General features: G+C 36.4%; 1 protein-coding gene across 2 annotated transcripts in view; it reads right to left on the bottom strand.

The window, feature by feature from the left end:
• Positions 1-1331: 1331 nt before the first annotated feature.
• Positions 1332-27025, bottom strand: part of LOC148055156 (junction-mediating and -regulatory protein-like) — a 92049-nt gene continuing 66355 nt past the window's right edge. Inside the window, exons 6-11 of one of the 2 annotated variants that reach the window (XR_015705877.1) lie at positions 23595-23782; positions 18757-18843; positions 16109-16204; positions 14291-14846; positions 9972-11169; positions 1332-3125 (exon numbers count right to left, since the gene is read on the bottom strand). Coding sequence is in view for 1 of the 2 variants with exons in the window: in XM_087762626.1 (XP_087618752.1) it covers positions 10862-11169; positions 14291-14846; positions 16109-16204; positions 18757-18843; positions 23595-23782 (1235 nt within the window). In the remaining variant the exon portion in view is untranslated. Of the gene's footprint in view, positions 3126-3295; positions 11170-14290; positions 14847-16108; positions 16205-18756; positions 18844-23594; positions 23783-27025 lie in introns of those variants that run through there. The other variant, XM_087762626.1, reaches the window with a different exon arrangement.

Below are 27025 nucleotides of genomic sequence, written 5' to 3'. Positions count from 1 at the left end.
ATGCTTGTAACAGTTAAACAGTCTACATGATACATCTAAAGTTTACAGAGGCTATTTTATAGTTAGATTAATTACATTCCTCCATCCTAAAAGATAAAAACACCATAGCAAAACTCTATAGCATTAGACCTAGATAAGCTATCTGTGATGTGAGCATAAAGCTCAGGCTCTGGTGTCGGGGTGGTGGTTTGGTGATTCAGAATTGCTGAAGTAGTCCAGGATTCTTATAAGCTCCCTCTTATGGCAGGAAGAGTAAAACCTGTAAAATGGGCTTCTCTCTATGATGGGAAGCAGCAATAAGAACTGCTGAGAAAAGGAACAGTTCATAGGTTTTGGAAAAAGGGATCCGACAAACTCACTTTCCATTTTTACTTCTCTTCCTTCCCTACATCCCATCTGCTGAGTAATAACTAGTGTAACAGAAACAAACCCTACATATAACAATGGTTTCTGTGAAAAAGAGGTGTTGTTTTATTTCTATAAGTTTGAGGACTGTGGCCCAATTAATATTTATTTACAATGTACCTTTCCTTTACATCTGACATGTAACTAACATGAAAAAAAAATGATGGTTCTACCCATCTCCCATCTCCTATGTGTTGTACAAACATTTAGGCCTTATTCTGAGTAGCATACCACTGCCGTCCAAGTGTGCCTACAGATTTGTTCGCTAATTTGCAAATCTGATGCATGGATTAAATATACTTCCAACCTGTAGGAATATCCATAAAAGTAATAAAAAAGCAGCTACTACCTACTCAAGCCAGCCAATGCCAAAATAGACACCAGTTGATGGTAGCAAATATTCTAAATTGAAGTTTGTTCTGCACAGCAGAATGTGTGGAGGCATGCACACCGGGATCACACACACACTGCTGAGGGCACAGTGAAAGCATTAGGAACAGACCCTGGCTACAAATATTAACCCTCTTCTTTCAAAAGAAGTAAGTGATGATCAAAGAACTTGCTTATTTCCTACTTGTTCTGCCACAATCCAAAATTAATAGCATATGCCATTATCACCAGAAATGAAAAACAATACTAGAAAACCTGAGCCAGACAGGCCTTGGATTTTGGTAAGATACTTTGCAGTGTAGGTTTGTACTGCAAATGCAACCTGTGTTTCACATTGCTATTAGAAATGTCATACCTTTTTCTTGTTTTCTCAGGATTATAAGCACCAGCTAGGCATAAAACCTGCCTACACTGATTTACATACAGTAACACAGGAGTCAAAGGAAAAAAAAACACAGTACAAACATATCTCTGCACACCATGAATATTTTCATAAGTTTTATGTCTAGATAAATAACAACACAAAATGGCTACAGGAGAAACAAAACAAAACAAAACAGCTGGCAACTCTAGTCTGGGAAATGATTGGTTGTGTATTTTGGGGTATTCCCCCCCCCCAAAAAAAGATAAAACTCTTCGAAACACTCATAAAGGTACTTCTAAAATATCTGAGTTCTTCATATACAATCTAGTTTGTTTTTGAAATTATATTGTACCTATACCAAAAAAGCAAATAGTGGAGAAGTCACATGTTTTTGATTTGAGCTTTTCCATTATCATTACTTGTCTTTTTAAGTGGTTGCAGGTGGAGGCTTGTTCTCTCCATGTAACGGTATTGCCACTAGCTAGCTCTAAAAGGGTAGGAGATGTAATAAGGGAGCTAGGTTCTTAATATTTCTGGGTTTAAATTTCTACTCTTTTCATAGAGTGTTTTTGTCTTTTGATTAAGAGATGGAAAATGGGTTTGATTTGTATTTAAGCTAACCTATCCTGCATTATTTAACAGCAAGATTCTTCTATAATACCTAATGCATTTGTGACTTAGTTTACAAAGATGTTACCTAAATAATATTATTCCCTGCTGCAACATAGCTTAGGCACTTAAGCCTAAACTTGGGCCATTAAGCAATGACAGTTAGGTAGCTTGAGGAGTTAAAAGAATAACAATGGAAACCTAAATGAAAAATACATTAAATTTTTTTTGTGGGAACCAAACTGTACTAAAAATATTTTTTTAACATTGGTACATATTTAAAGTTAAAACATTTGTCAAATAAATATCCTTTAATAAAAAAAAATTGAATAATTTTAAAGCACCAAAACTGTGAGTATGATGTTACATCGCATGTACAAGAAGGCGAGTTCAGTACTTTGTGTACAGGTTTAAGCTTCTGAGTAATGATATTAAAAAACATGAAATACACAACAAAAACTAGAAAAGCTGCACTAAAGAAAAAAGAGTAAAAGGCAGACAGTTAAAACTTTTTTTTAGTTTTTAGGTATTGCTAGGAATGTTTGCTTAGTGTTTTTACTTTTTAAAACATACTTGTTGCTTAATACTTTATAACACTGAGCATTTTTAGGTATAGCAAATTTGCAAAGTTGTTTACAATAAAATATGCATTTAATATGTCCTTTTGAATATAATGGAGTTAAAGATCTTTCTTAAAGCCAAGCACAATGTATTAGTGTTTAAGTCTACCAATAATATTTCACAAAGCTAGTGAACGGCAAACTGGTTTTCTTTTGATTATTTCTCATTTATTCAACAGGCTTAAAAAAGAAGTTAGTTTCATTAACCTTTACTGGCTTCATTCATGCAAGACAATCTGCAGCTATCTGTATTTCTTGAGCTTTCATCTTATGATGCTGTATTTGTATATATCTAAGATGAAATCCAAAACATACAGCAACCACAGTAACACAGCTGAGAGATGTTAAGTGAGCGTCCCTAATCTCCAACACCTATTTCCCAATTCAGAAATCAAAAAAATGTTCCTAAAAGAATCTGAGAAATCAAGCCGGTCTATGGCAAACTAATTACTGAATAGGTGACAGTCTCTGGAATAAAATCTCTGCAGAGTTTAGACTATACTCACCAAAACAGCCATCGTCCTTCTTACTCTTTCCAAATGGACACACTACTGGTTAATAGCCTTAGATATCAGCTTCAAATAATACTCTACATTAATATTAGAAACTCAGCAGAGTAAAATTCATTGCTTGGTCATTTTCCATATTAGAGGTACATCAGCGCATTCACATTTGAGAATTGAAAGATGACCTTTTCTGTCAAATTCTGAAGCTCTGGGCCACAGAATATAGAAGACCTGAATCACAATAAAAATACATAAATGTCAGGTTGCAGATTCACCACAGTCAGAGCTGGAAGTTTTGGATTAATAGTCAAACTGAATGGGAAGTGCAAAGAAACATATATACAACAGCCCCTCCCCAAAATATACTGGCATGCCCACCCACCCTCAACCCTAAAAATTCTAATTTTAAGTACATGTATTAGGCAGCAATTAAATATAAATTTATTTTGTAGGAAAAAATTAAATTACAGTATGTTTATAGGTTAAAACCAGCCATTGCTGTACTTTTTACAGCACTGATAGCAGTATGTCAATGTGCTTACTACACCAAAGAGCAATTTGCAGTCAAGTTTAGGATGACCTACTGTCTGTCAGCTCTGGTAGCATTGAAATTATGCAACATACTCTCCCTGTAAGGTGCTTCTGTTTACTCCTTTTCTTTGCAAGGAGCTTCACTTGTTAACTCATTACATTAACTCTGTAGTGCTAAACATAATATATTGTCCATGCTTATGGAATCATTACCAGAAATATATACAGGTAAGTTAATTACATAAGCATTACAATGAAAATAAAATCTGATTATACACATGAGCAAACTTGATTTACAAATTATACTCTTGAAATTCAGTGCAACAAATGGAATAAAGGTAACATTAACCAATATTTTCTGCTTCCTCTTCTCAATAAGTTGCATCTTCAATAATGCACCTGTTATTACTTTAATATTAGACATTACAGAATATAGTGCTTATACTCAAAATGATTCTTTACAAATAATGAAGTATGTTGAATTCTATCCCTGATGCAGCAACAAAAGAACACAATACATAATCATACTAATTTAATTTGCAGGTGTCTGGTGTAGGATGCAGACTGCCAGATTTAAAAAAAAACCAAACAAAACAACCTTAAAAGTGATGTTTAAGAAAAATAAAAAAAGCCTTCATCTACCCTAGACAGGTAACTTAACTAACACATGAAAAAGTAGTAAGAAAGTGAATAAAATAAGACTAGACTATTGGTCATTTTTAAAGGATCTGGAAACTCTGTGAATGAGAGAATGAAATTCAAGTTGATGCAAATTTCATTCCGTTGCTGTTTACCTTACATTTTGTTATTTTAGTAGAAATTCATTACTTTGTTTCTTGTTCCCACTGATAAAAAGATTTTTCAGTCCTCAGATAATCATTTGTACAGCAAACATTATGCATTCCAACTCTTTTACCTCACTGGATTAGTTATATGATACTAAAACAGCTTTAATTTGAACAAAGAAAGCAAGTTTCTAAAGATGGAAGCAGCCTGAAAAAGCTGTTGAACTGCTTAAGGTAAATGACTAGAAATAGAACAACACAGCCACCACAATGAAGTCCAGCCACAAATGAAAAATACCAATAATAAGTAGAAAGGTCTTTTTCATGGATGCTCGCTTTCCTTGCATATGTTTAAGTGTTTTTTTCTGTAGTGATGATTGCTAAGATTTCTCAAGGACCAACACAATTATTAGAGCTTTTCTCAGCTATGGAGGAACCAATCTCAATGCAGGATTGTCATAATTTCTGTAAGTTTCTTGTGAATATACTTAAGCTTTCCTCATTTGGTGCTCCAGCCATCCCACTGCAAAATTTCACATTACAGAGAAGTTTTATGCATTAGCCTGTACATTATATATGCACAATTTTCATAGCAAAGTGGAGAATTATGTGAAATTGTGACATCTAGTGACTCATGGGAGATTAAAATCTAGGATTTTTTTTTTAGCAGTATGTGGAAAAAAAACATTTACTTTCCACATTGAAGATGGCAGTTTTGAACTGATATAAACTGCTATGCTCAGCATAACTACTTTTTGTGTGTACGTAAAATACATGTTCCTATGAGAACTCCATTTCTATAAACTAAACTATTACAGGAATCTAAGATTTCAGCTAAATATAAAACAGATTAAGGACAGTAATTTTTCTCAATCATGCACATGTTTTCAAGGCAAAGCTGACAGATCATGTGGCAAACAAATCTGAAAACTCTGTAGTACAGTACAGCGTGGAGCTATTTAGATAAATCACAACACAGTGGTAAACTGTAGACACAAATGTGCAAGAGGACAATTACACCTATATTTTTAAAATGACACTTTTTTCCTTGGCTTGGAATTTTTCTAGTGTCCCATATGTATACTGTAAGGAATAAAAATGCAGGCTGGAAAATAGGAAAAAATGGACATAAAAGTTGCTCAATCACCACTATTAATTTAGCACTAAGTTTCAGATAAACTGTATAATTTGAATTACCATTCTACATCATAGTTTTGCTTTGTGCTACAGCCAAAAATTTATTTGATTAACTTGGTTTTAAAGTGTGGTGTGACTGGACAGACAAATGTAGAGCAAAAATACACCACAGCTTACGGTACAGGCAATGTCAAATGATCATGATAAACTTTGAAATTGCTGTTATTGCTGCATGAACACACTATTAGTCAGCTTACAACCACACCATGTAACTCGGGGTTCAGAGAAGCGGTTTAAGGAAAAACAAAAAACAACCCAAAAACCAAACATTGTGTAGTTTTAGGTCCTTGGAAAGCCAGTATCAAGTGTTTCATAGAGCTAATCTTCTCAGGACAGAAGAATACAGACCTGACAACTAATATACACAGCAAAATTGATACAACCCTGCAATAACATTGCTCACAGGTGCTTTGAAAATGAATGTTCACTAAATAAATAAGGCAACAAGGTTATGAAAATGCCTGTCGATAGCAAGGGTAAAGTGACATCCTTTTGAGATATTTGATAGAGCTTTTAATTTCAGGACAGCCACAGCAAAACAGCTGAAGGGTCCAAAAGCTGAGGTTCTTTTAGGTTACATAGCCTATTGCTAAGGTAAATTCTCCTGTTCCTATTTATAAAAGTGAATGGCAAGATATGAAATCTCCTGTTATAAAAGTTAACACAGTACGTGATCTATTACATGACAGCAGCAATGCATAACTCCACTTAAAAAAAAGAAAATAAAAACCACATAGTAGTTTGTCTTTCACGAGAGGAATGGTGAATGGAACACGCTACACAAAGGACAGGGATCGTGTATTTCTCAAACACAGCGTATGTCATGCTAGTAAAAATAAAATGCTAGTGAAAATTCAGTTTTCTCAGAATTGTAATAGGCTGACTTTACCGTAATATCACATGGAGTTTCTAGATGGTACAAGGCTATTTGTATTTCTGTACTGACATAACTCTTAGTACTGTGATACCATAAGAGTAGCTGCCTGCAGCCATTAGTCACAAAGTTTAGGATTACTTCTAAGTATTCACTGCAGAGGAAGTTGTAACTCTCCTTTAAAAAAAAAAAAGTCAGGATCAAAAGGGATTTTTTTTTTTTTTTTTTTTTTAGCTAATAGGCTTTTGGGTATGAAATACAAATATTTTTGCAGCCACTAAAGGCAATAATAAAAAAACAGCAAGAGAAGCATGATTTTCACAACTGAAGTATCAGTATGTATAAGTGTTTTGATCTTTTTTAAAGAAGGCTGTTTACAGTAATCAAAAGCTATTTTAAACCAAAAGAGAAAAATAATTTTAAGTATGAAATTACAAAAAAATTGCTTTTTATAACAAATGATAAAGTATAATGATCTTGGTTCAGCATAGCTAAATATTATTTTAAAAAAGCATGAAAATGTCTACTTTAAAAAGGAGTAAGACTATAAATAACCTTCTAAAAAGGTGCTGCAGTATGTCTTGCTATATGTACCATGCTGGAAGCAATCATGTTCTTGAACATGTACTGAATTCAACTCTTATTTCTCATTATGCTGTAGTCACTTGTTATTTTTCATACTGACATACACTTCTTCAAACTAAGAAGAAAACAAACATTAGTTGCACATTACTGAATTTCAGCTACTGTAGTGCAACTAGGAATTCTGCTCATTCTGGAACATCACACTGCTACATAGCAAGCTTCTCTGCAAGGAGCTATTTAATTGTTTTTTCAAGCAGATGGCATATTCAGTGCAGTGAAAGGGAGGTTTTATAGCTGGTTTGATGTCTCAGCTGAATCCCAAAGTTACTCTAACAGCAAGTATTCTCCCAACTCAAAATGCTCCCCTCACTTAACTGGCCACGCATTACTAATGCAAATATAAAAAGTGCTTAAGAATCAGGCATTCTTGATTATATAAAACACACATCTGAACAACTTAGCTTTCTGCCCAAACCAGAATTTTTGGAACAAAATAAAGAAAGAAGTGACCTGAAAATTAACATTTTAGTCCATTTTTTCCACATACTGAATCACTTGCCAAAGAAAGACTATTTCTTTGCCAAAGAAAGCCTCCTGTGGGATTGATAGTCAAAACTGCTGGCTCTGAATTTTCAGAAATGAAGAGGAAAAATAATCTTCAACTAGGGTTTCTTTTCTCACTTCAGTGGCTGTGAATCACCTGGGGGGGGGGGGGGGGGAGGAGGAACATCTGAAAAGCTAAATGGCTGTACAAATACTCTCTGATCAACATATTCGGCAATTCCAACATGCAATACTGAGCAGTGCCTTTAAAAGCCTTGATTCTCTTTGCTCCCAGGGTAATGACACTTTAACTCTGGAGCCAGGACACACAGAGTATGACCATTTTTTGCCTTTTGGTATTATTGGCAATGAACACAGATTAGAGCTTGAAGAGGCCCAAAATACTGGATTAGAAGACTATGGAGAACAAAAGCCCACTTCTTCACCCAGTTACATTGTCCATCACTCCCAGGAACCCAGGCTTCGCATTACTTACAGTACTCTAAATGCACTATAGTGATTTATGTGTGTATACACACAGATAGGCTTGGGATACTTTTGATAACCAAAAATCTTCTGTTTTTTCATACAGAACCTACTGCATCTTTATATTGCTTGTTCAGCTGTACTTCAGATACACAGAATGCCTCAACATTTTTGTACATGGGTTAGTGTCCGTAAGGAAGGAACTGCTCTTAAAAAACAAAGTTAGTTGTAACTCTATGTACAAGTTAACTCATAAAGCAGGTAATACAAGAGATGACTAGATCTCCTGAAGGAATTAGTTACTATTAGTTTGTCTTGAAACTTCAACAATTAAGGAAATCACTTCAATGTGCATTTTAATACTACTGCTGCACATACATTAAGACACTTTTTGGCACTTGATAAACATACATCATTATATCAGATTTAGCCTTCATTCCTAAGGCAAATAATTGCATTACATTTAGCCTATAAGGATGTATATGTATTAAGCATAGTTTGTAACATATGTGCCAATATGCTTTTGTATAACTGTTTTCAACCTAAAATCTCTATGCAACTGGTTTTTTGGATGTGCAGAGCTTACAGTTAAAAATCAGTAGATCAATCTTTTTAATAAAGCATGGTATTAATCTGATAACCTTATAATGAAGAATACTATTCTGCAATTTCTACAACAGACTTATTAGATTTTATTCAGCTGAATTTGATGAGGGCTTTGTTTCAATCTTTCTGTTCTCTTAGATTATTTCATACGCTTCCATGGCAGGGGCCCATTTTTCCTTTCTGAGCTATTAGCTATTTTGTACAACCATTTTCAAATCAAATCTGTACTATCTGTTAAACAGTCTCATCTCATGAAAACAAGATTGTTTTCATAATAAAATATGGTATTGGTAAGGGAAAGCAGGTCCCAGGTGTGTGAAAAACTGCAAGGAGCACACACTCAGAACTCTGACACTGCATTCTGCTTTAGGTCCAAGTGATTTCCCAGGACCTCAGCATTTTGACAGGAGTGCATCCTTAAAAGGGGAAAATGCTATAACTGTAGACTGTTAAAAAGGAGACAACAATTGGTGCAGTACAGGTACTGACTGCATGCCAGTGATTTTCAACCTGCACTCTGAACTACTTCTAAAAGGCTGCAAAAGATTTGCTATCTTGCTAACATGTGTATTTATATTGTACAGCAATGTACACATAAGATTTCTAAGACGATACACTTCCAATGAAAAACGTTTAGAGGGTCCACCAACTAGATTAAAAAAATTCAAAGTCACTCTTGCATAAATTCCTTTTTTTTTTTTAAATGACCCATAGTGTTAAAGAGTATTCTTGCTAAATAATGCAAACAAGATCCCAAAGAATAAGTTAGGTTTACTAAAACCATAAAGTCAAATCACAATTAAATTTGCTCAGTTATCTAGGAAATGAAAAGAGAATAATTGCACTGAGAAAGCCAAGTAAATTCCAAGGCATGTTTTTCTTTATAGTTATCACTTGATTTCTGAAGGGCTGTGGTAGTGGGAGTTTTCAGTATGCAAATAACAGAAAAAGTAAGATCCAAGCAAAATTATTCTCACTTTGAGTTTCAGCAAGAGTTAAGTACACCTCCACTCCTGGATTTTCAACTCCAAAACTAACAGTACATTTGGTATAGAAGGAGCATGCCATAGTTAAACAGTATTAAATCATTAGTGTGGCCAATGGCTAGTTCATGAAGAAATAAAGGCAATATTTATTTTCCTTTTTTAAAAATTTTAAATATAATTATTTGAAAATAGCATACCAATGGAACAGTTTGAGACATAGTATTTCATAATCACAACAACATTCAGCAGATGATGTACTAAGTCACCATCGCTTTTTAAACAGCTGTAGCACTTTATCAATAGTCACTCTCTAGCTATGGTAATAACTAACCAGGACAGAATTGCCTGATTGTAAACATCCAAAAAGGTTATCTTTTTTCTACTACTAGCTGTGTTGCAAGGATTATAAATATTTATCTTCCATACTCTTGAAATAGCCTTTGATTTCTAAATAAATTTTTAAATTCTTTAGAGATTGTCATACCTCTCTTCTCCAAATTTTAAATACTTGCAAATAAGTTTAATGGAACCTTTTATTCAGACTTAAGTTCATTCATATGCCAGTAGCAGAAAAGAACCACCGTAGAAGAATAGTGCTGTATGGTGGTGTTGTAATCAAGAATCTCTTTGTGCTACTGATGCAGCCTTAATTTCTGGTTTGTTTTGAAATCATTAACTTCATCTCCTGAAGTCTAATATCTGTACTTTCAGGCACTGTAGCTTAGTATAATGCAAGTTAATGGGATTCGTATGAGTAGCAGAAGTATAAATTATATTTGTATATTTACTGTTTATAGTCTAGAAATTCAATTAAGTCAGAGTGTTTACAGATTGAAACCAAGCTGTCAAAGAGTCAGTCACACAGGGTAACCAACGAGATTTCAATGTGTTCAGCAGTCAAATCTAATCATCCTTCACTTGGAGCTATTCAGTCTGAAGTAATAAACATGCTAAATTTTTACAAGGCCAGAAGTAATTAGAAAATAAGTACAGGGTGTGTCCAAGAGAGATTGTGCTGCTTTGTTACTTAAAAGCTTTTTAAAGCGTTTTGGTAAGCTGCAAACAGTCCCTTCAAATTTACTAAATAAAATAGAGCTTTTTATAGGACCAGTCCTGTCACTATTCAGCAAAAGTATTCAAACAATAAGAGGCTAAGATGTTGCCTAAAAAAAGTTTTCCTTGCTATAAACTTTAAATTCCTTTGAAAAGACAGTGATACTAAATTCATATGTGCATGTTTTACCACGTTGGATGTCAGACAGTTTAGTCACATTCATACTAAGTCTCCTAGAATGCATAACCTGAGGCTTAGCAGCTATTGCTATACAAAAAGTGTTGAAGAATTTTTTTTTTTTAATGTAGGTTAATTACAGGTTAATTTTCCCAGTCTGTGCAAGGCAAACTCTCTTCTTCATCCTCTGATTCAGGTGATGCTTCCTTAATTCGTCTCAATGCTTCATGGATGCTCCTTGTCAGAGGGTCAGTATCAGGCAGAACTGTAAAGGATTCTCTCAAAACATCTTTCTGCACTTTTTTCAGTTTCACCCCTTTCCTGATCTGTGCCAAGATGTTATTGCTATCATCTTCATTGGGAAAAGGAGGGAGACTTCTCTGCTCAACTTTTCTTAAGTGAAAGCTGCCACGCTTCAAAGAAGCCAGCACTTCATCCATTGGGGAACTCACTGCAGAAAAATCAAAAGACCTTCAGTATTATTTTTACTAAATAAGTCTTCTTTTGTATTTCCTACAGACCAAAAAGTAGCCACATGCAATTAACATGATAGTCCCATACCATAAGTATAAAGGAGACTGTAGTATTTTGAATTTTATCATTCTGTAGCTCTGTTATTGTTTTAGCCTCCAAATTTATCTTCTCTATTACCAGGTCAAAACTGGATTATACAAACAATTATAATTTCTGAAACCAAGTAACCTCCTATCAGGCAGGTAGCAGAACTTTTTGAACAAGATGGCTTTCCTGTTTGCACTCAAGAAAATCAAAACAGCTGCAATGAATCCGACATAATGAAAGTGTATATTACATTATATTTCTTGACTTTGAAACTCGAGTAATGAGTATGCATCTTAAGTATTGGACTGTGCAGTCACAGAAATGCAAGCACAGAGGAGAGCCTACATTCTCAGCACTTGCATTTTGTGGCTGATTTTACCTACTGTATGACTATTACTACGTGCCAGTGAGGGAAGCAGCAGTACAGTCAACTGCAACAGCATGCATTTTCCTGCTCCTCTGGATTCATGTATATATCAGCACCTAGTCACAGTGTGCCTATATAAATTCCTTTCCTTTATAATTAATGAAAACAGAGAAGTAATAGTTAATACTTTATCACAAATCCTTCCTTTATCACCAATTTGAAACTAGTTCTCTGCAGAAATAAAAATCAGGCTTTGGCTCTTTGAAGAGCTACAAGTAGATAAGATCTTTATGTCAGAGAATGCAATATAATAAAGTACAACAGTCCAAAATAGCTCCCACACACTAGCACATACAACGTGCAGCACATATCAATCAATAGATGAATATCCATCTCCAGATTTTTTTGTATAGTTTGTATATTTGTACATTTTTTGTATCTTTTTAAAACCTGTTTTGCATTTTTGAGTGGACTTTGTCCATCAAACTAATGGCCCAGACAGTTGGAATAGACATGAGGAAGAGAGAAATAAAATAAAACAGGACTGCACATTTGAAGGAGGAAGGAAGGATTGTAAAATACTCATCTGTCAGAGACACAAATTTCTGAAGCCACTTAGAGACTTGGAACATCTCAGGGAATACAGAGCAGCAGGTAGAGTGCTGCTGCAGATATTAATGATACTCTTAAGAGGGAGGATATAATTTGATTTTATATTTGTCATTTTATGATGTATAATCAAATTGCACATACAATACATGTTTTATATAAAACTGAAAAATAAAATGGGTATCAAAAATAAACAATAGGACTACAGAAAAATAAACATGGAGTTCAGCAGCATCAAAATCGATAATGAACTTAAGACACTGTCCTGGTTTCAGCTGGGATAGAGTTAATTTTGGTCTTGGTAGCCGGTATGGGGCTGTGTTTTGGGTTTAGGATGAGAACAATGTCGATAATACACTGATGCTTTGGTTCTTGCTAAGTAGTGCTAAGCTGTTGCTAAATAGGTGCTAAGTGGCACTCACACTGGTCAAGGACTTTTCAGCTTCCCCTGCTCTGCCGGGTGCACAAGAAGCTGGGAGGGAGCACAGCCAGGACAGCTGACCCAGACTGGCCAAAGGGCTATTCCATACCATGTGACGTCATGCTCAGTATATAAGCTGGGGGAAGAAGGAGGAGGGGAGAGATATTCGGTGTGATGGCGTTTGTCTTCCCGAGTAATCGTTACACGTGATGGAGCCCTGCTTTCCTGGGGATGGCTGAACACCTGCCTGCCCATAGGAAGTAGTGAATGAATTCCTTGCTTTGCTTTGTTTGCGTGCACGGTTTTTGCTTTGCCTATTTAACTGTTCTATTTTATTTTACTTCAGTTATTAAACTGTTCTTATCTCAACCCATGAGTCTTCTCCCTTTTATCCTTCTGATTCTCTCCCCCATCCCACCGGTGGGGAGTGAGCAATTGGCTGCGTGGTGCTTAGTTGCTGGCTGGGGTTAAACCACGACAGACACTGTACCTGCGACTTGCAAGACTCGTAAGAGCTTAAAAATTCTATAACTATTCAGTTGCTTCAAGTTTTTTTCAGTCATTTAAAGATAATTCTAGAAGAAACACTCCTTGTTTCTGCCTGATAGACAAAAACAGTTCTAATTTTATCTGGATGAGGGAAAATGCCAATTGAGAGATGTTTTCTGTAGTTGTAACTGACAGAGCCAGATAGAACCTTTATTAAAAGGTTATTACAACCATATTACAGTAGTGTGAACCAAGGCCCACCTGAGGTACTTTTTCTCAGTGACTTCCAGTAAAACAGTTCAGCTGAGTGCTTCTGAAAATCCCATCTCTGATTTTCAAATAAAAGCTTTGCTCTAATATAGCATGTTTCATTGAAACATCAAGATTATTTTGTTCAAACATGGCTGCCATTCTCCTCATTTTATATATATGATAAAGGATAAACAGTTAAAAACAAGTAGCACAGAATCACGGTGAAGTTGTAACATCTCCCAGCTCAGCCCTGTGCTCTATTCACTTGCCTCAGTTTCCAAAGAAGTTTTTGATCTTTTAACTATTTATTAACCTGCTTTGCCAAATGATTATAGATTTAATTCTCAATTGTAGTTAAATGTATATATTCTTACCCGGCTCTCAGGGGGACTTGAGAGTTTCTGGATTTTTGTATGAAAATTTGAAGAAACCTTGAAGAAAGCATTCTCAAGGTTTCCTATGTCCCAAGACAAGTATTCATTTTACTAAGTCATAAATTATGTAAAATTGTTATTTAAAAAAAACCACACTGTCCCCTCAGGTGAAGCATACAATATTTGCAGTGCTAGCTGTAAACAAGATACAAACAAAGAGTCTTTTAGGCAACATTTAGCTCCATTTTCCAGCTAGTCTAACGTGGTATATCATAGGATCAGTTTCACAAGTGTTTTCTGTTTAACTGAATAAGTATACTCCACCCTGTCATACAGGTCCTAACATTTGTTTGAGTTGCCAACACTTGTCAACTGAAAAAGATTTAACAACTTTCCCATTAATAATTATAAATAAATCACAGATACACTTCTCTATATAGCAATTCAAAAGAGGAATTGATATGTATTACAATTAAATACACAGAAATTAAAACATTACCTCTTCTCCTGTGTAAACCCTCTAGATCACCGGTCTTCTTAAGCTTCTTCTTGGCACTGACTAGCTGACTGCTGTCAAACAGATGTGCTGTTGGGACACTGGAAGAGTGCTGGATTCCCTTCTCCTCACTCTGATGTTTAACAAAGCTGTCGCTTTTCTCTGAGGATTTGATGTCATCTTCCTTGGAGGACAAATGTGGAAGTGGAGGAGGAGGAGGTGGTGGAGGCAAAGGGGGTGGAAGTGGTACTACAGTAACAGTCTCTGGTTGAAGCTCATTACTGGTGAGTGGAGAAGTACTAACATGACGCAGTTCAGAGGTAACACCATTGGGAGGTAATGAGATATCTTGAAGTTGTTCTAAGCTTGTGGATTCCTGCACTTGCAAAGGCTGAACTGCATTTTCCAATTCCACCTCTTCACTTTTCTCTTGGATTTGTATGGTTGCTGGCAAAGATTGAGGCTGATCTACACAGGACGCTGAGCTGGCTGCACATTTTCTTCTTGCATGAGCCAGTCGTAGTCTGGTTGATTTAAGTATTACTTGCCCAGGGTACCGCTAAAGTGAAGAAGTTATTTACATTTAGATAAGTACATGCAACACACTATTTTAGATACTAAGTACTAGTCATTAGGGTTTGCCTTTCTGACAAGTAGAATTCATCTGCTATTTTCATTCGTTTTGCTCTGGGCATAAAAACAAAGCAAATATATCCTCACCTTTATGCAAAAACGATCTGTTTTCTTAATTTTTATTCTTGGTTAAGCCTGTCTAGTCAGGGATACACATAGGTTAAAGTTAGGATTTCACTAAGAACCAGATTGTACATTTGAAACTTTTTTCTGAAAAGTAAAATTCAAAATTCGCTCTTTGCTTCCCTTTTCTAAAACTGGTCAGTGGCGTGCTCTGCAGCAAAGTCCTCTCTGACCTAATGTGCTGGCCTTAGATGTGAATCGTACTGCTTAAAAAGGTATCTCTTGAAAATATCAAACATTTTGAGAATTTCCAAAGTGTTTTTAATTTAGTTCTTAAATTTGCTGCTTCAATATCTGTCTTTTCAAGTTAGCTTCATCCATAGCCATTTTTACGCAAAAGTAAAAACTGCTTCTGAAATGCAGGTCTAAAACATTTTAGATGATTGTGGCAGGCGTAAAGCAATAGAGATCATATCAATATAAATGTGCTCATACATAAAGTCAGTTCATTAACAGGTGTTGGTTAAAATAAGTAAATTTGCTTTAATTTACAAAAGCTATGCAATTCAAAAGCCTTGTAAACAATAAGGATGTGAAGAGTGTACTGCTAAGCAAGACAGCTTTCCAGTAAAGAAACTTCTCATACCTATATTTTTTTATGTATTCAGCAAAACAAAACAAAGGTCTTCACCAATTAATACAGTCTCTGTTTTCTTGCACTTTCATCCCTCTCCTTATTCTCTCCCCTTCATTCCATCTTCTGTCCATTTTCTGATACTTACATTGTAATAGGAAGGGGCAGGTATTGGCAGGTGTTATTGCAATCAGTGGTAGTTGGGGTATGTGAGATGATAATGGTCTTTGTGGGAAATACCATTTAGATTATACTTTTTTTTGGAAAGTTTGCTATGTGTCTTGTCACAATGTGTAGATGTGACAGTGAACAGAAGCTTATTATGGCACTGGGAACGCTACCACCAATGCCATATTTTGTTGTAAATTTTCCAAAGAACAGTTAACTATAAAATGACAGAGGATAGCTAATAGCATAGTATAGTCCTGGAATGAGTGAAAATTTCTTTTGCAAAAGAAATTGGTGGAAACAGAAGAAGAGTTGTTCGTTACCTGTTTAAACGTGCGAAGTCTATCCAGTGTTTTCTGTCGTTCCTGACTAACCCAGGAGCTCGCTCTTTCCTCTTCATCTTGTAGTTGATCTCGCTTCTGAGAAAATATATGGAAAACGTGTGAATATTACATCCAATGCTATGGTTAGCATCATAAAAAAAATTGAATTAAAATAACTCTTCTACTAATTGTTAGGAATTACCTAACAATCTACTTTTCAAATAAACATGTTTCTGGCCTTCAAAACTTTGCCTTTGTCTTCTCCTTAAAAAAATATTATGCATTTCATGTTTTATAACCTTGAAGAAATGCAAAGTTCAATAAAGAAAGATTTCAATCTGGAACTGGAGCACTTGACTGGAACTTTTTACCTGGAAAGATGATAAATAACTAGAGACGTAACAGAATATTATACTGAAAAAAAATCCCATAAATTTAAAATTGTATAAATTAGCCAGACAGCAAACCAGTATCCATTTTCTCTCATTCCAAAAACAAAATGACAGCTCAAATTGCAAGGTTACACATTTAAAACAAGTCATATTAAAATTTTTACAGTGCAAGAAATCAGAACTCAGTGCCGCAAAGTTTTGAAGCCAATACTGAGCAAATTAATTAAACATTTTCATTATTATTTACACTAGTAAACTGAAGTTTTGTATTTAATTAACTTAAGCTGTCATTATTTAATCCAGCTTGATTTTCTGTAATCTTTAAATAAAGGTTTGAAGCTCCTCTTTGCAGCTAAGACAGTTGTATTTTTTCTTGTTTGGGGATCTTACCTCAGTGAAAACACACATTTGGATCCACCTCCTTTAAATAGTCGTCCATTTTCACAAAGCTTAAGCAAAGTTACTACATCTTTGAAACAAAACACTACACTTCAGTGAAATTTATTGAAAGTGGACACTAGTTATCAGATGGCAAAAGTTACTGTATGCATAAGTTCAGAAGTTATCAGGAAAAGTGATAGAACAGGTGACTATAAAGAAAACCTCCTGAGCAGAAACAGCAGCTTTAATTCTTAAAAGACTCACAGCATTAAGTATTACTTTTAAAAGATGATGATGATGATCATTAAAAAAATGATGTCCTTTATAAAGGGCCAACTCCTGTGATTTCAAGGGAGATAAGTATAGATGCGGTAGGGAGAGGAAGAGAAGGACATGTCTGAAAAATGGTAAAGACATGAAACAGGAAAAGGAGAAGAGGACTAGAAGCATGTAGTGAAAATAACTGAGCAATGGAGCAAAGAAATTAAAACAAGCATAAAGAAAAGATTATAGCAAGAAGAAAGGATAGTTCTCCTACCACCACACCTGCATGTTTCATATGCAGTCAAGTCAAACTTTTCCTGAAGCAGTCTCAAACTCCAGGGGGTTTTTTGTTTGGTTTGGGTTTGGTTGTTGAGGGGGGGAGGAGTGGGGTGTTTTGGTTTGGGGGTTGTTGGGGGTTTTTTTTGTTTTTAAATAAGAATAGTGAAATTGCAATTCTTATTTGGTTTCAGGTTTTGACATGTTTGAGGTTATCTTTTCAAAATTCTTCATGAAAACCAGTGGCTGAAAACCTATTTTACAATAATAGAAATTTTCAGTCAAATTATTAACAGAAAAAAAGACAAAAAAATTAGCATAAGGTTCTTTATAAAGTGCAAACGGGCAACTCCATGAAGTAAACAATGAAAAAGCCCTGTAGTGTTTCAGAGACAAAAAAGTCCTTTGGTTTTGTCATCTTATTTTTAAGAGCAATAAATGGACTGCAATCCACATAGCAAATTCCTTTACCTTATTGTAAGAACTGAAAAAAAAAATAAATCTATTTTTCTAACTTCCTGAAAGAGTACGCCAATACGTGCGGTCTTTCACAAGTAGCCTTTTCATAAAATAAATTATGCAGCTGACTTCCTGGACAAATGTATCAATGTTAAAAATGTATAAGGATGAAACAGAATCACTTTTGCTAATCTAATTGAAGCCTGAATTAAAGAGACTTGGATTTCAATGCATCTTTGTCGGTGATCTTTATTAAATATTGATACTATATCAGCTCCCAAGACCTAGCCCAGTATTTGAATATTCTTTAAGATAAAGTCTATCACTAAATAAAGTCTAATTATCACTAGATAAAGTCTAACACAACAGTCAGACTAGCTAGCCTATTCTCTGCGATGAGACTGTGCAGAGAATCGTGGAGCATACAGTTAGAACTACATACTTTATACAACACAATTCAAGTGATTTCTTTTGTAGAGAAAAAAATAACGAACAAGTTTATTAAGATTCAAGAATAAATGTGTATGGTTTCTTTACTCATTTCAGCATATCTGACACTGTACTCAGATGTCCGGAATCATCTATGTGCACATGATAACAAACTGCATGTAGCCTAACCCTAGCAGTAATCACTTAGACTGTGAACCTAGTATTAATGAACTGTTTTATTTGCTTGGGTTTAATGTCATCCTAACACAGCTATATACTCCCCCTTACCAGCATAATATGATACAGAAATCCATGGTCCAAAGGTCAAGGATACACACCATCTTTTTAAAATAGCTATCACTCCGAATGTTCTACTAATTAATGTATAATGAGGAATGCAAGCTATTAACTAAAGGCTAAACTCAACAGCAGGAAACTCAAACTTACTAGCTGAACAGTATGGTACATTTTGTATTCCTCCTCACTCTGGTGATGTTGTTGGATCTTTTCATTATGTTTTGCAATACAGATCTCCTGTAGAAACATAAAATGTTATCTATAAAATATAAATTTCAAATATCAATTTACAGTGTATAATGTCACATTAGCAAATGGCACTAAGAATTAGAAAACTAAAAATAACAAAGCCCATCTCAGACAAGCTACTTTAACCAAGCTAATTTAACTTACAATAAAACAATAAAATGGAAACAAAACAAACAAACCCAAACCTATTACTTTTAACTGTCAAAAGAATATACACAAGTAACAGCTGCTTGAAAAGTTTATTCTAAAATACCAGTACAAAAGTGGCAAAAAATACCAATTTGTCAAACACTTCATAAAACCGTTGTGCAACTCCATGTATTTGTATACATGGATAATAACTAACTCTCACATATACTATGTATTTCTGTTTAGGCAACTAGGCAGCTTCCCATTTACAAATGTCAGTTCATCTTTTGCATGTACAATTTGCAAGCACAAACATTAATAAAGTTGTTACAATTTTATGCATGCACAAGCAGGTTCACTTATTATACCAAGTTCACGTCTGTAACATCTGCTTTAAAAACAAGCATTTATTACATTGCCTGTGAATAAGAACAGGTTAAAAAGAAAACAGGACATGTTACAATAGATGACAGGAAGAAACATGACACTCAAAGTTAACATGGATTATATAAAAAGAACCGAATTACGTATCAGTTGCAAAGAAAAGGCATGTGCAGAAATTTATATTAGCAACGAGACAGACAAGCTCATAGGACAATACTGAGGGCCAGGAAATCAGACAGTATGGGCAATAAAATTAGGCCTGGTACAAGCACCAGACAGAACTAAAACAAGGTCAGATGTGCAGTTAGAAACAGGACTCATGACTGTGTAAGAGAAGGCAGTGTTAGGAAACAGTTTGGAACTTGATTGCAGCTAGAAAAACACCAAAGTGATGGGCTTTCCAGGCATCAGACAGCTTGACTAACTGGGTGGAGCCAGACAGGAGCTTTGCTGTCGCAAGCATTGCTTGGGGCAGCTGATGGAGTAATCAGCCATCAAGCAAGATACTAGAGTAGTGGCAGAAAGACACAGAAAACAAGGAGGTGAGGAATAAAAAAGACCACAATTTTGGATACTGGGAACTGCAGAAAAAGCTTCGTTCTCCTAAAAGCTATGGACATACTGTTATCAGGGTTCCTGTATAGGAAAGAAATACCATGCTATCTTGAATGTTTCTAAACAGTAAGACCATCAATTTTGCTACTGTATATAGGTAATGCTCCAACAAGAGCACAAGTTTCTGTAGAAATACTGTCCCAGCTTCATCAGAAGGGGGGATGTGTGTGTATATCTATATATATATAAACTCTGCTAGGTTTAGAAGGTCAAAGAAAGCGTACCCCCCCGACGAGCAAAACTGGCAAACTGGTAACAACAGACACGGAGAAGGCTGAGGTACACAATGACTTTTTTTGCCTCAGTCTTCAATGGCAATCTCTCTTCCTACACCTCTCAAGTGGATGGACCTCAAGGCAGGGACTGGGGGAGCAAAGTCCCTCCCACTGTAAGAGAAGATCAGGTTCGCGACCACCTGAGGAACCTGAACATACAGAAGTCTATGGGTCCTGATGAGATGCATCCCCGAGTCCTGAGGGAATTGGCTGATGTAGTTGCCAAGCCACTCTCCGTGATATTTGAAAAGCCATGGCAGTCAGGTGAAGTCCCCGGCAACTGGAAAAAGGGAAACATTGCACCCATTTTTACAAAGGGTAGAAAGGAGGACCCTGGGAACTACCGACCTGTCAGCCTCACCTCTGTGCCTGGGAAGATCATGGAACAGATCCTCCTAGAAGCTATGCTAAGGCACATGGAGGACAAGGAAGTGATACGAGACAGCCAGCACGGCTTCACCAAGGGCAAGTCCTGCCTGACCAACCTAGTGGCCTTCTATGATGGAGTGACTGCATCAGTGGACGAGGGAAGAGCTATGGATGTCATCTATCTAGACTTCTGTAAGGCCTTTGACACGGTCCCCCACAACATCCTTCTCTCTAAATTGGAAGGATAGGGATTTGATGGGTGGACTGTTCAGTGGATAAGGAATTGGCTGGATGGTCGCATCCAGAGGGTAGTGGTCAATGGCTCAATGTCCAGATGGAGATCAGTGACGAGTGGTGTCCCTCAGGGGTCCGTACTGGGGCCAGTACTGTTCAATATCTTCATCAATGACATAGACAGCAGGATTGACTGCACCCTCAGCAAGTTTGCAGATGACACCAGCTGAGTGGTGCAGTTGACACGCCTGAGGGACGGGATGCCATCCAGAGGGACCTGGACAAGCTCGAGAAGTAGGCCCGTGTGAACCTCATGAGGTTCAACAAGGCCAAGTGCAAGGTCCTGCACCTGGGTTGGGGCAACCCCGGGTATCAATACAGGCTGGGGGATGAAGGGATTGAGAGTAGCCCTGAGGAGAAGGACTTGGGGGTACTGGTGGATGAAAAGCTGGACATGAGTTGGCAACATGCTCTCGCAGCCCAGAAAGCCAACTGTATCCTGGGCTGCATCAAAAGAAGCGTGGCCAGCAGGTCGAGGGAGGTGGTTCTGCCCCTCTACTCCGCTCTGGTGAGACCCCACCTGGAGTACTGCATCCAGCTCTGGGGTCCTCAGCACAGGAAGGACATGGACCTGTTGGAGCAGGTCCAGAGGAGGGCCACAAAAATGATCAGAGGGATGGAACACCTCTCCTATGAGGAAAGGCTGAAAGAGCTGGGGTTGTTCAGCCTGGAGAAGAGAAGGCTCCGGAGAGACCTTATTGTGGCCTTTCAATACTTAAAGGGGGCTTATAAGAAAGATGGGGACAGACTTTTTAGCAGGGTCTGTTGTGATAGGACAAGGGGTAATGGTTTTAAACTAAAAGAGGGCATATTCAGACTAGATATAAGGAAGAAATTCTTTACTGTGAGGGTAGTGAAACACTGGAACAGGTTGCCCAGAGAGGTGGTAGATGCCCCATCCCTGAAAACATTCAAGGTTAGGGTGGACGGGGCTCTGAGCAACCTGATCTAGTTGTAGATGTCCCTGCTCATTGCAGGGGGGTTGGACTAGATGACCTTTAAAGGTCCCTTCCAACCCAAACTATTCTATTATTTTATGTTTGTTTGAGGGTTTTTCTCCCTGATGAAAACAGTTTAATACAGCTGGAAAAGTTAATCCATTTTATTTGTAACTGCAAAAGTACAAACTACTTAATTTCTACATTTCAAAGACACAGCAATAACTTTGGAACATTATTAGAGAATCTGAAAGACTTTTTGTAATACTGCTATTGATTTACCTTTATAGTTTATTATCTATTTACGTGTTAAGTTCGATGAAAAGAATATTTAAAGTAACAAGAAAGACCATATGTTAGGTTTGGGCTGTTTTTTTTTATTTTGGGTTTGGTTTTTTTTAACAGGTTGGCAAGACTAAAGAAATAAAAACAATATGTAACATACTTTAATATGCAAATTACAGAAATATACTCTCATAAATACTTGGGGGGCACACTTTTCTGAAACATTTTCTCTTTGGCATCAATATTTAAATCTTTCTGATTATGAGCAATAATGCAAGATATTTTAAGCATGTAAAGAAAGAGGTTAAAGCGGACCAAAACATATTTGGTGCTGACTTTCATAGAATCATTTAGGTTGGAAAAGACCTTTAAGATCATCGAGTCCAACTGTTAACCTAGCACTGCCAAGTCCACCACTAAACCATGTCCCTAAGCACATCTGCCCGTCTTTTAAATACCTCCAGGGATGGGGACTCAACCACTTCCCTGGGCAGCCTGTTCCAGTGCCTGACTGCCCTTTCAGTGAAGAAATTTTTCCTAATATCCAATCTAAACCTTCCCTGGTGCAACTTGAGGCTGTTTCCTCTTGTCCTATCACCTGGTACTTGGGAAAAGAGACTGACCCCCACCTCGCTACAACCTCCTTTCAGGTAGTTGTAGAGAGCAATAAGGTCTCCCCTCAGCCTCCTTTTCTCCAGACTAAACAACCCCAGTTCTCTCAGCTGCTCCTCATAAGACTTGTTCCCTTCACCAGCTTCGTTGCCCTTCTTTGGACATGCTCCAGCACCTTGATGTCCTTCTTGTAGTGAGGGGCCCAAAATTGAACACAGTATTTGAGGCGCAGCCTCACTAGTGCCAAGTACAGGGGGATGATCACTTCCCTAGTCCTACTGGCCACACTATTTCCGATACAATACTTCTTTGTACTAATAAACAACCTACTTTAATGTAATTAAGTCTCTATGACTTGAAATAATAAAAAAGACTAGGAGGGGCTGAAAACATTGTGGCACATCTGAACCATCTTAACTAATTACAGAAATGGTAAAAAATGGTAAAAAAAAAAATGTTTAAAAGGATGAGGTTAGAGAATGAAAATAGTGAGAAAACACCCTTGATTCTCTTCTGCAAATACTACTCTCTGTAAAAACATGCATTCTAGCATGTACTTTCCACATGAAAGTATTTTGATTAGTTAATAGAAACAAGTTTATTTGTTGACTTCTAAGTGATTAAAGGATCCTTTAAAGCTAAAAGGTAAACTGAATCTTAAATATATCAATTTAATAATACATGCTATTGTACTTGGTACTCTGTAAAACAACTTTTTAGTAAGCAGTAAATATAATCCACGAAAATTCGAGAGACTTGTAAGTTGTACCTGAAATGAAATCTTTTGAAGTTTTATTAAATTTGCTAATTATGCTAGAAACTTGCAATTTAATAATACCTTCTTATTTCTGAGGTAGGCTTTCTTGGCTGAAATACGTCCACGCCTTGCTTCCAGCTGGCGGATTTTTTGTTGTAACTTTTGCAGCTCCTCTTTTTGCAAGTGTACAGATGTTGCCATATCTTCTTTTTCAAGCATGGCTTCCATACTTTCGTAAGTGTCATAATATACCACTTCATCTCTCTTCTCTGTTTTAAAAACATCAGCAATGAAAAAGTCAAATCAATAGTTTGCATTTGATTAACATTTTTTTTTGTTCAACAACAACCCCCCCCACTGAGTTGCAAGATTTAATGCTATAGTCCTTTCAGAGGAAGAGCAAAATCAAAAGGTCGGAGGAAAAGCACTAAAGAGCAAAGCACCATAGGGCTTTAGAGTTTATATGAAGAACAGAAATCAATACCAATGAAGCACAGCCTGGTATTCAGGTAAGCTCAGAGCATTAAAGAACAAATGCAACTGTAAATGTACACTTGTGTCTGTAGTCTAACTTGATCACAATGTCCACACATGTCTTTGGGTCTCTTAACTAACACAAGGGACCCACGATGTGCAGCAATATCCTCTGGTCTTCACTACACAGTTCGGGATATATACAGACTCTCTCAAGTCTTTCGCATGAGATTCTTCTGCCGCAACCTACTATTAATTTCATGAAAGGGGAATTAGACAACAAAACACCAAAAATCCTCTCTTAGGAGGTTTTTGACCTCCCAGTCACTACTACTGCTCAAAGGCTGCAGTGGGAGGGTAACTTCAAGGCAATTCTTCAAAGCATTACAGGCCTGAAAAGGAGGTCATTACTAATAGTTGTATCAACACTCATCATTTTTAGCCTCCTGAATGAAGCATTCAGTATAACATTAAGCTCATTTCTGAATGCTGCCTTCTCATCTCTTGCCAAGAAGTAGAGAGTGATGATTATAAATCCTTGCAGAATGTTGGGATGAAGCAGCAAAGGCCTCTTGTTCCTTATTTCACTGGCATACCAAGTAGGATATTTTTGTAATATGCCAAGAGGGATATGCATTACTGCTGGCTGAAACAGGTAGATACAGCTGGCATGACAGTCAAGTGTCTACTCTGCAGCACCACCAAACCTTCTCATTTCACTTTCATCAAATACCTTTCAGGGAGACTGTAACTTCCTCCTACTTTTGCTACTAGATTATTTGGGGAGAGGGGCAGGGTTTTCTTCAAAACACTGTCCATTTTAAAAGCTGTTGTCACTTCGTGTTATTTGTGTGTAAGGTCTCTACTGCAACCAATATTCTGATTGTGTCACGCTAATTTCAGCTCAGCACAGGATATGGCAGGACCAGAAAAGAAAGAACATCACTATATTAACCCTAAAATAAAAACTAATAGAAACAGACCTACCTGAGTCTTTACTTTAGTGCTCAGTTTAAAAAAATAAATACATAAAATTTCATCCATTCGTCAAATAGACAAGTCATTAGAACCCACTTTGAGACATCAGTGAATAAAAACAAAACTCATGGCTAACAACAACTATATTTTGCTACACACTTATAAAGTGGAAGAATTTACATGCAAATTTTGTTTTAGAACACTTTCATGCAGAGTTAAAGATAGGAATTTACAAGTGAAACCCCAATAGCTCAGCTGCAAATGAGTCAAATCTACCAGTTCTAAAACATAATGCTAAATTATGTTTTACTGTTTGAAAAAAAAAAAAAAACAACCAACCTTGGCAACTCTATTGCAACCTCCATCAAACATTCCAAGAGTTTTCTACAAGCAGCTTTTGAGCTTTTCAAATGCCTATAATCTAGTAAGTGCTTAAGCTTCTGACGACTCCACCACTTACAATAAAACAATTAGAATTATTCCTCTTTAGATACGATCCACACCATTTGCACTTGTTCATCCCACCCCCCAACCAAAGCAGGAACCAAGTATCACATTCTCTGTTGATAGCAATGCATCCACCGCAAAAAACATCTTACAAGGATGTATGGATGTATGGATAGGATAAGACCCTTTAAAATTCTAACCTAATAAATTCACATTTTGTGAATTACAGTGCAGGTATTTGGTTAATGACAGTAAAAAACTACTACTGTTGTTTATAATATGACAACCTATTATCATTTGATACTTTTCAGATCCAATATGCTGAATTTGCAAAAGAAAATGTTTTGCTTCTAACTTATGACCTTGCAAATTCAAACTGGCAGTCAAATCAAATTATGCTCTCAAAAAATTCTCAGTTGGGACTTCATTAGTAGTTGATGTCCCTCAAATCTGTAGAACAGAATCCAAAACTCTCCGAAATATCTCTGCAGAGCCAATATGGTCAAAGAGTAAATAGCAACAGCCTCTAGAAGTCGCTAAGACGCATGTACTTCAAATCATACAGATGTGCTCAATTAAAAGGCTATTACTTTACTGACTATAATTACACTTTAAAAAGGAAGCATAACAGAAGATGCAACAGACCATTCTTTTCTAATTGATTCCATAGGAAACAACACATATTAAAAGACCACTATATTTTGGAGAGACTTTCATTCAGATTAGGTACAGAACAGTCTTGAAGAGATGTAGCCAATTCAGTGTCACATTCTTCACAAGATTAATTTTTCTATTCTCCCTGCCTGAGTAAAGTCTGAATAGGTAATTTCATCCCTTGAACAAAATACAATTTAGGAATTGTATTTTTCACTTTCTGTCCTATGGGATATAACCGAGAGTTGTTAAAAAACAGTAATTCCTTCTAACATAGACAGCTGTCTTTGATTAAAAAAAATCCTTTTAGATTTTATATTAAAGAATACTTTAAATTAACAAATTTAAAATAGCAAAGGAAGCTAGAACAGTGAACTATTTTGTTGTCATGGTGGAAGGAGAGGGTTGTTTGTTTAGCTGACTGGGGGGTTTATTTTCGGTCAGGTTGGGGGTTTCTTTTGAGATTTCTGGAGAAAACATTAGTGACAAGTTGTAATGACCTATGGTGTTTTTACAGCAAGCTTAATCTTTGAGGGCCCTTAGGTTTTACTATCATCACATCAAAGAGAAAGGATTTTGATACACATTCCTTCTCAGCCTCCTGTTCAAGGGATTTCCTTTGGTCTGCAGGTAAGAAAACCATACAGTGTCTTCAGTACCAAAATTAAATGTCTGATTTCCCCAAGTACAAACAACTATCTATCTCTAAAGCACTAACTAGCTCTCCACAGAGGCAAAGCTGCCACATTTCTTTGAAGTCATTTACAGAGTTTTCAATCCTCATCCTCCATACGTGCAGTTAATGTTGTTGCCATCACAGGCCTGAGAGGAGGAGATTCACACAACAGTGAGAAGAATCTGTGATACCTATGTTTTCTCTTTTTCCAGAGGCAACTCACAGTACAACCCAGCTTCAAATCTCTCTTAAGTGACTTTTCTATCCATAACAAAATTTGCTA

Source organism: Nipponia nippon, unplaced genomic scaffold (assembly GCF_047370975.1).
Source record: "Nipponia nippon isolate SJK-2023a ecotype South Korea unplaced genomic scaffold, ASM4737097v1 scaffold_26, whole genome shotgun sequence".
In the NCBI taxonomy this organism is placed as follows: domain Eukaryota; kingdom Metazoa; phylum Chordata; class Aves; order Pelecaniformes; family Threskiornithidae; genus Nipponia; species Nipponia nippon.
The sequence above is the reverse complement of the archived record's forward strand: the minus strand, read 5'-3'. Positions and strand labels throughout refer to the sequence as shown.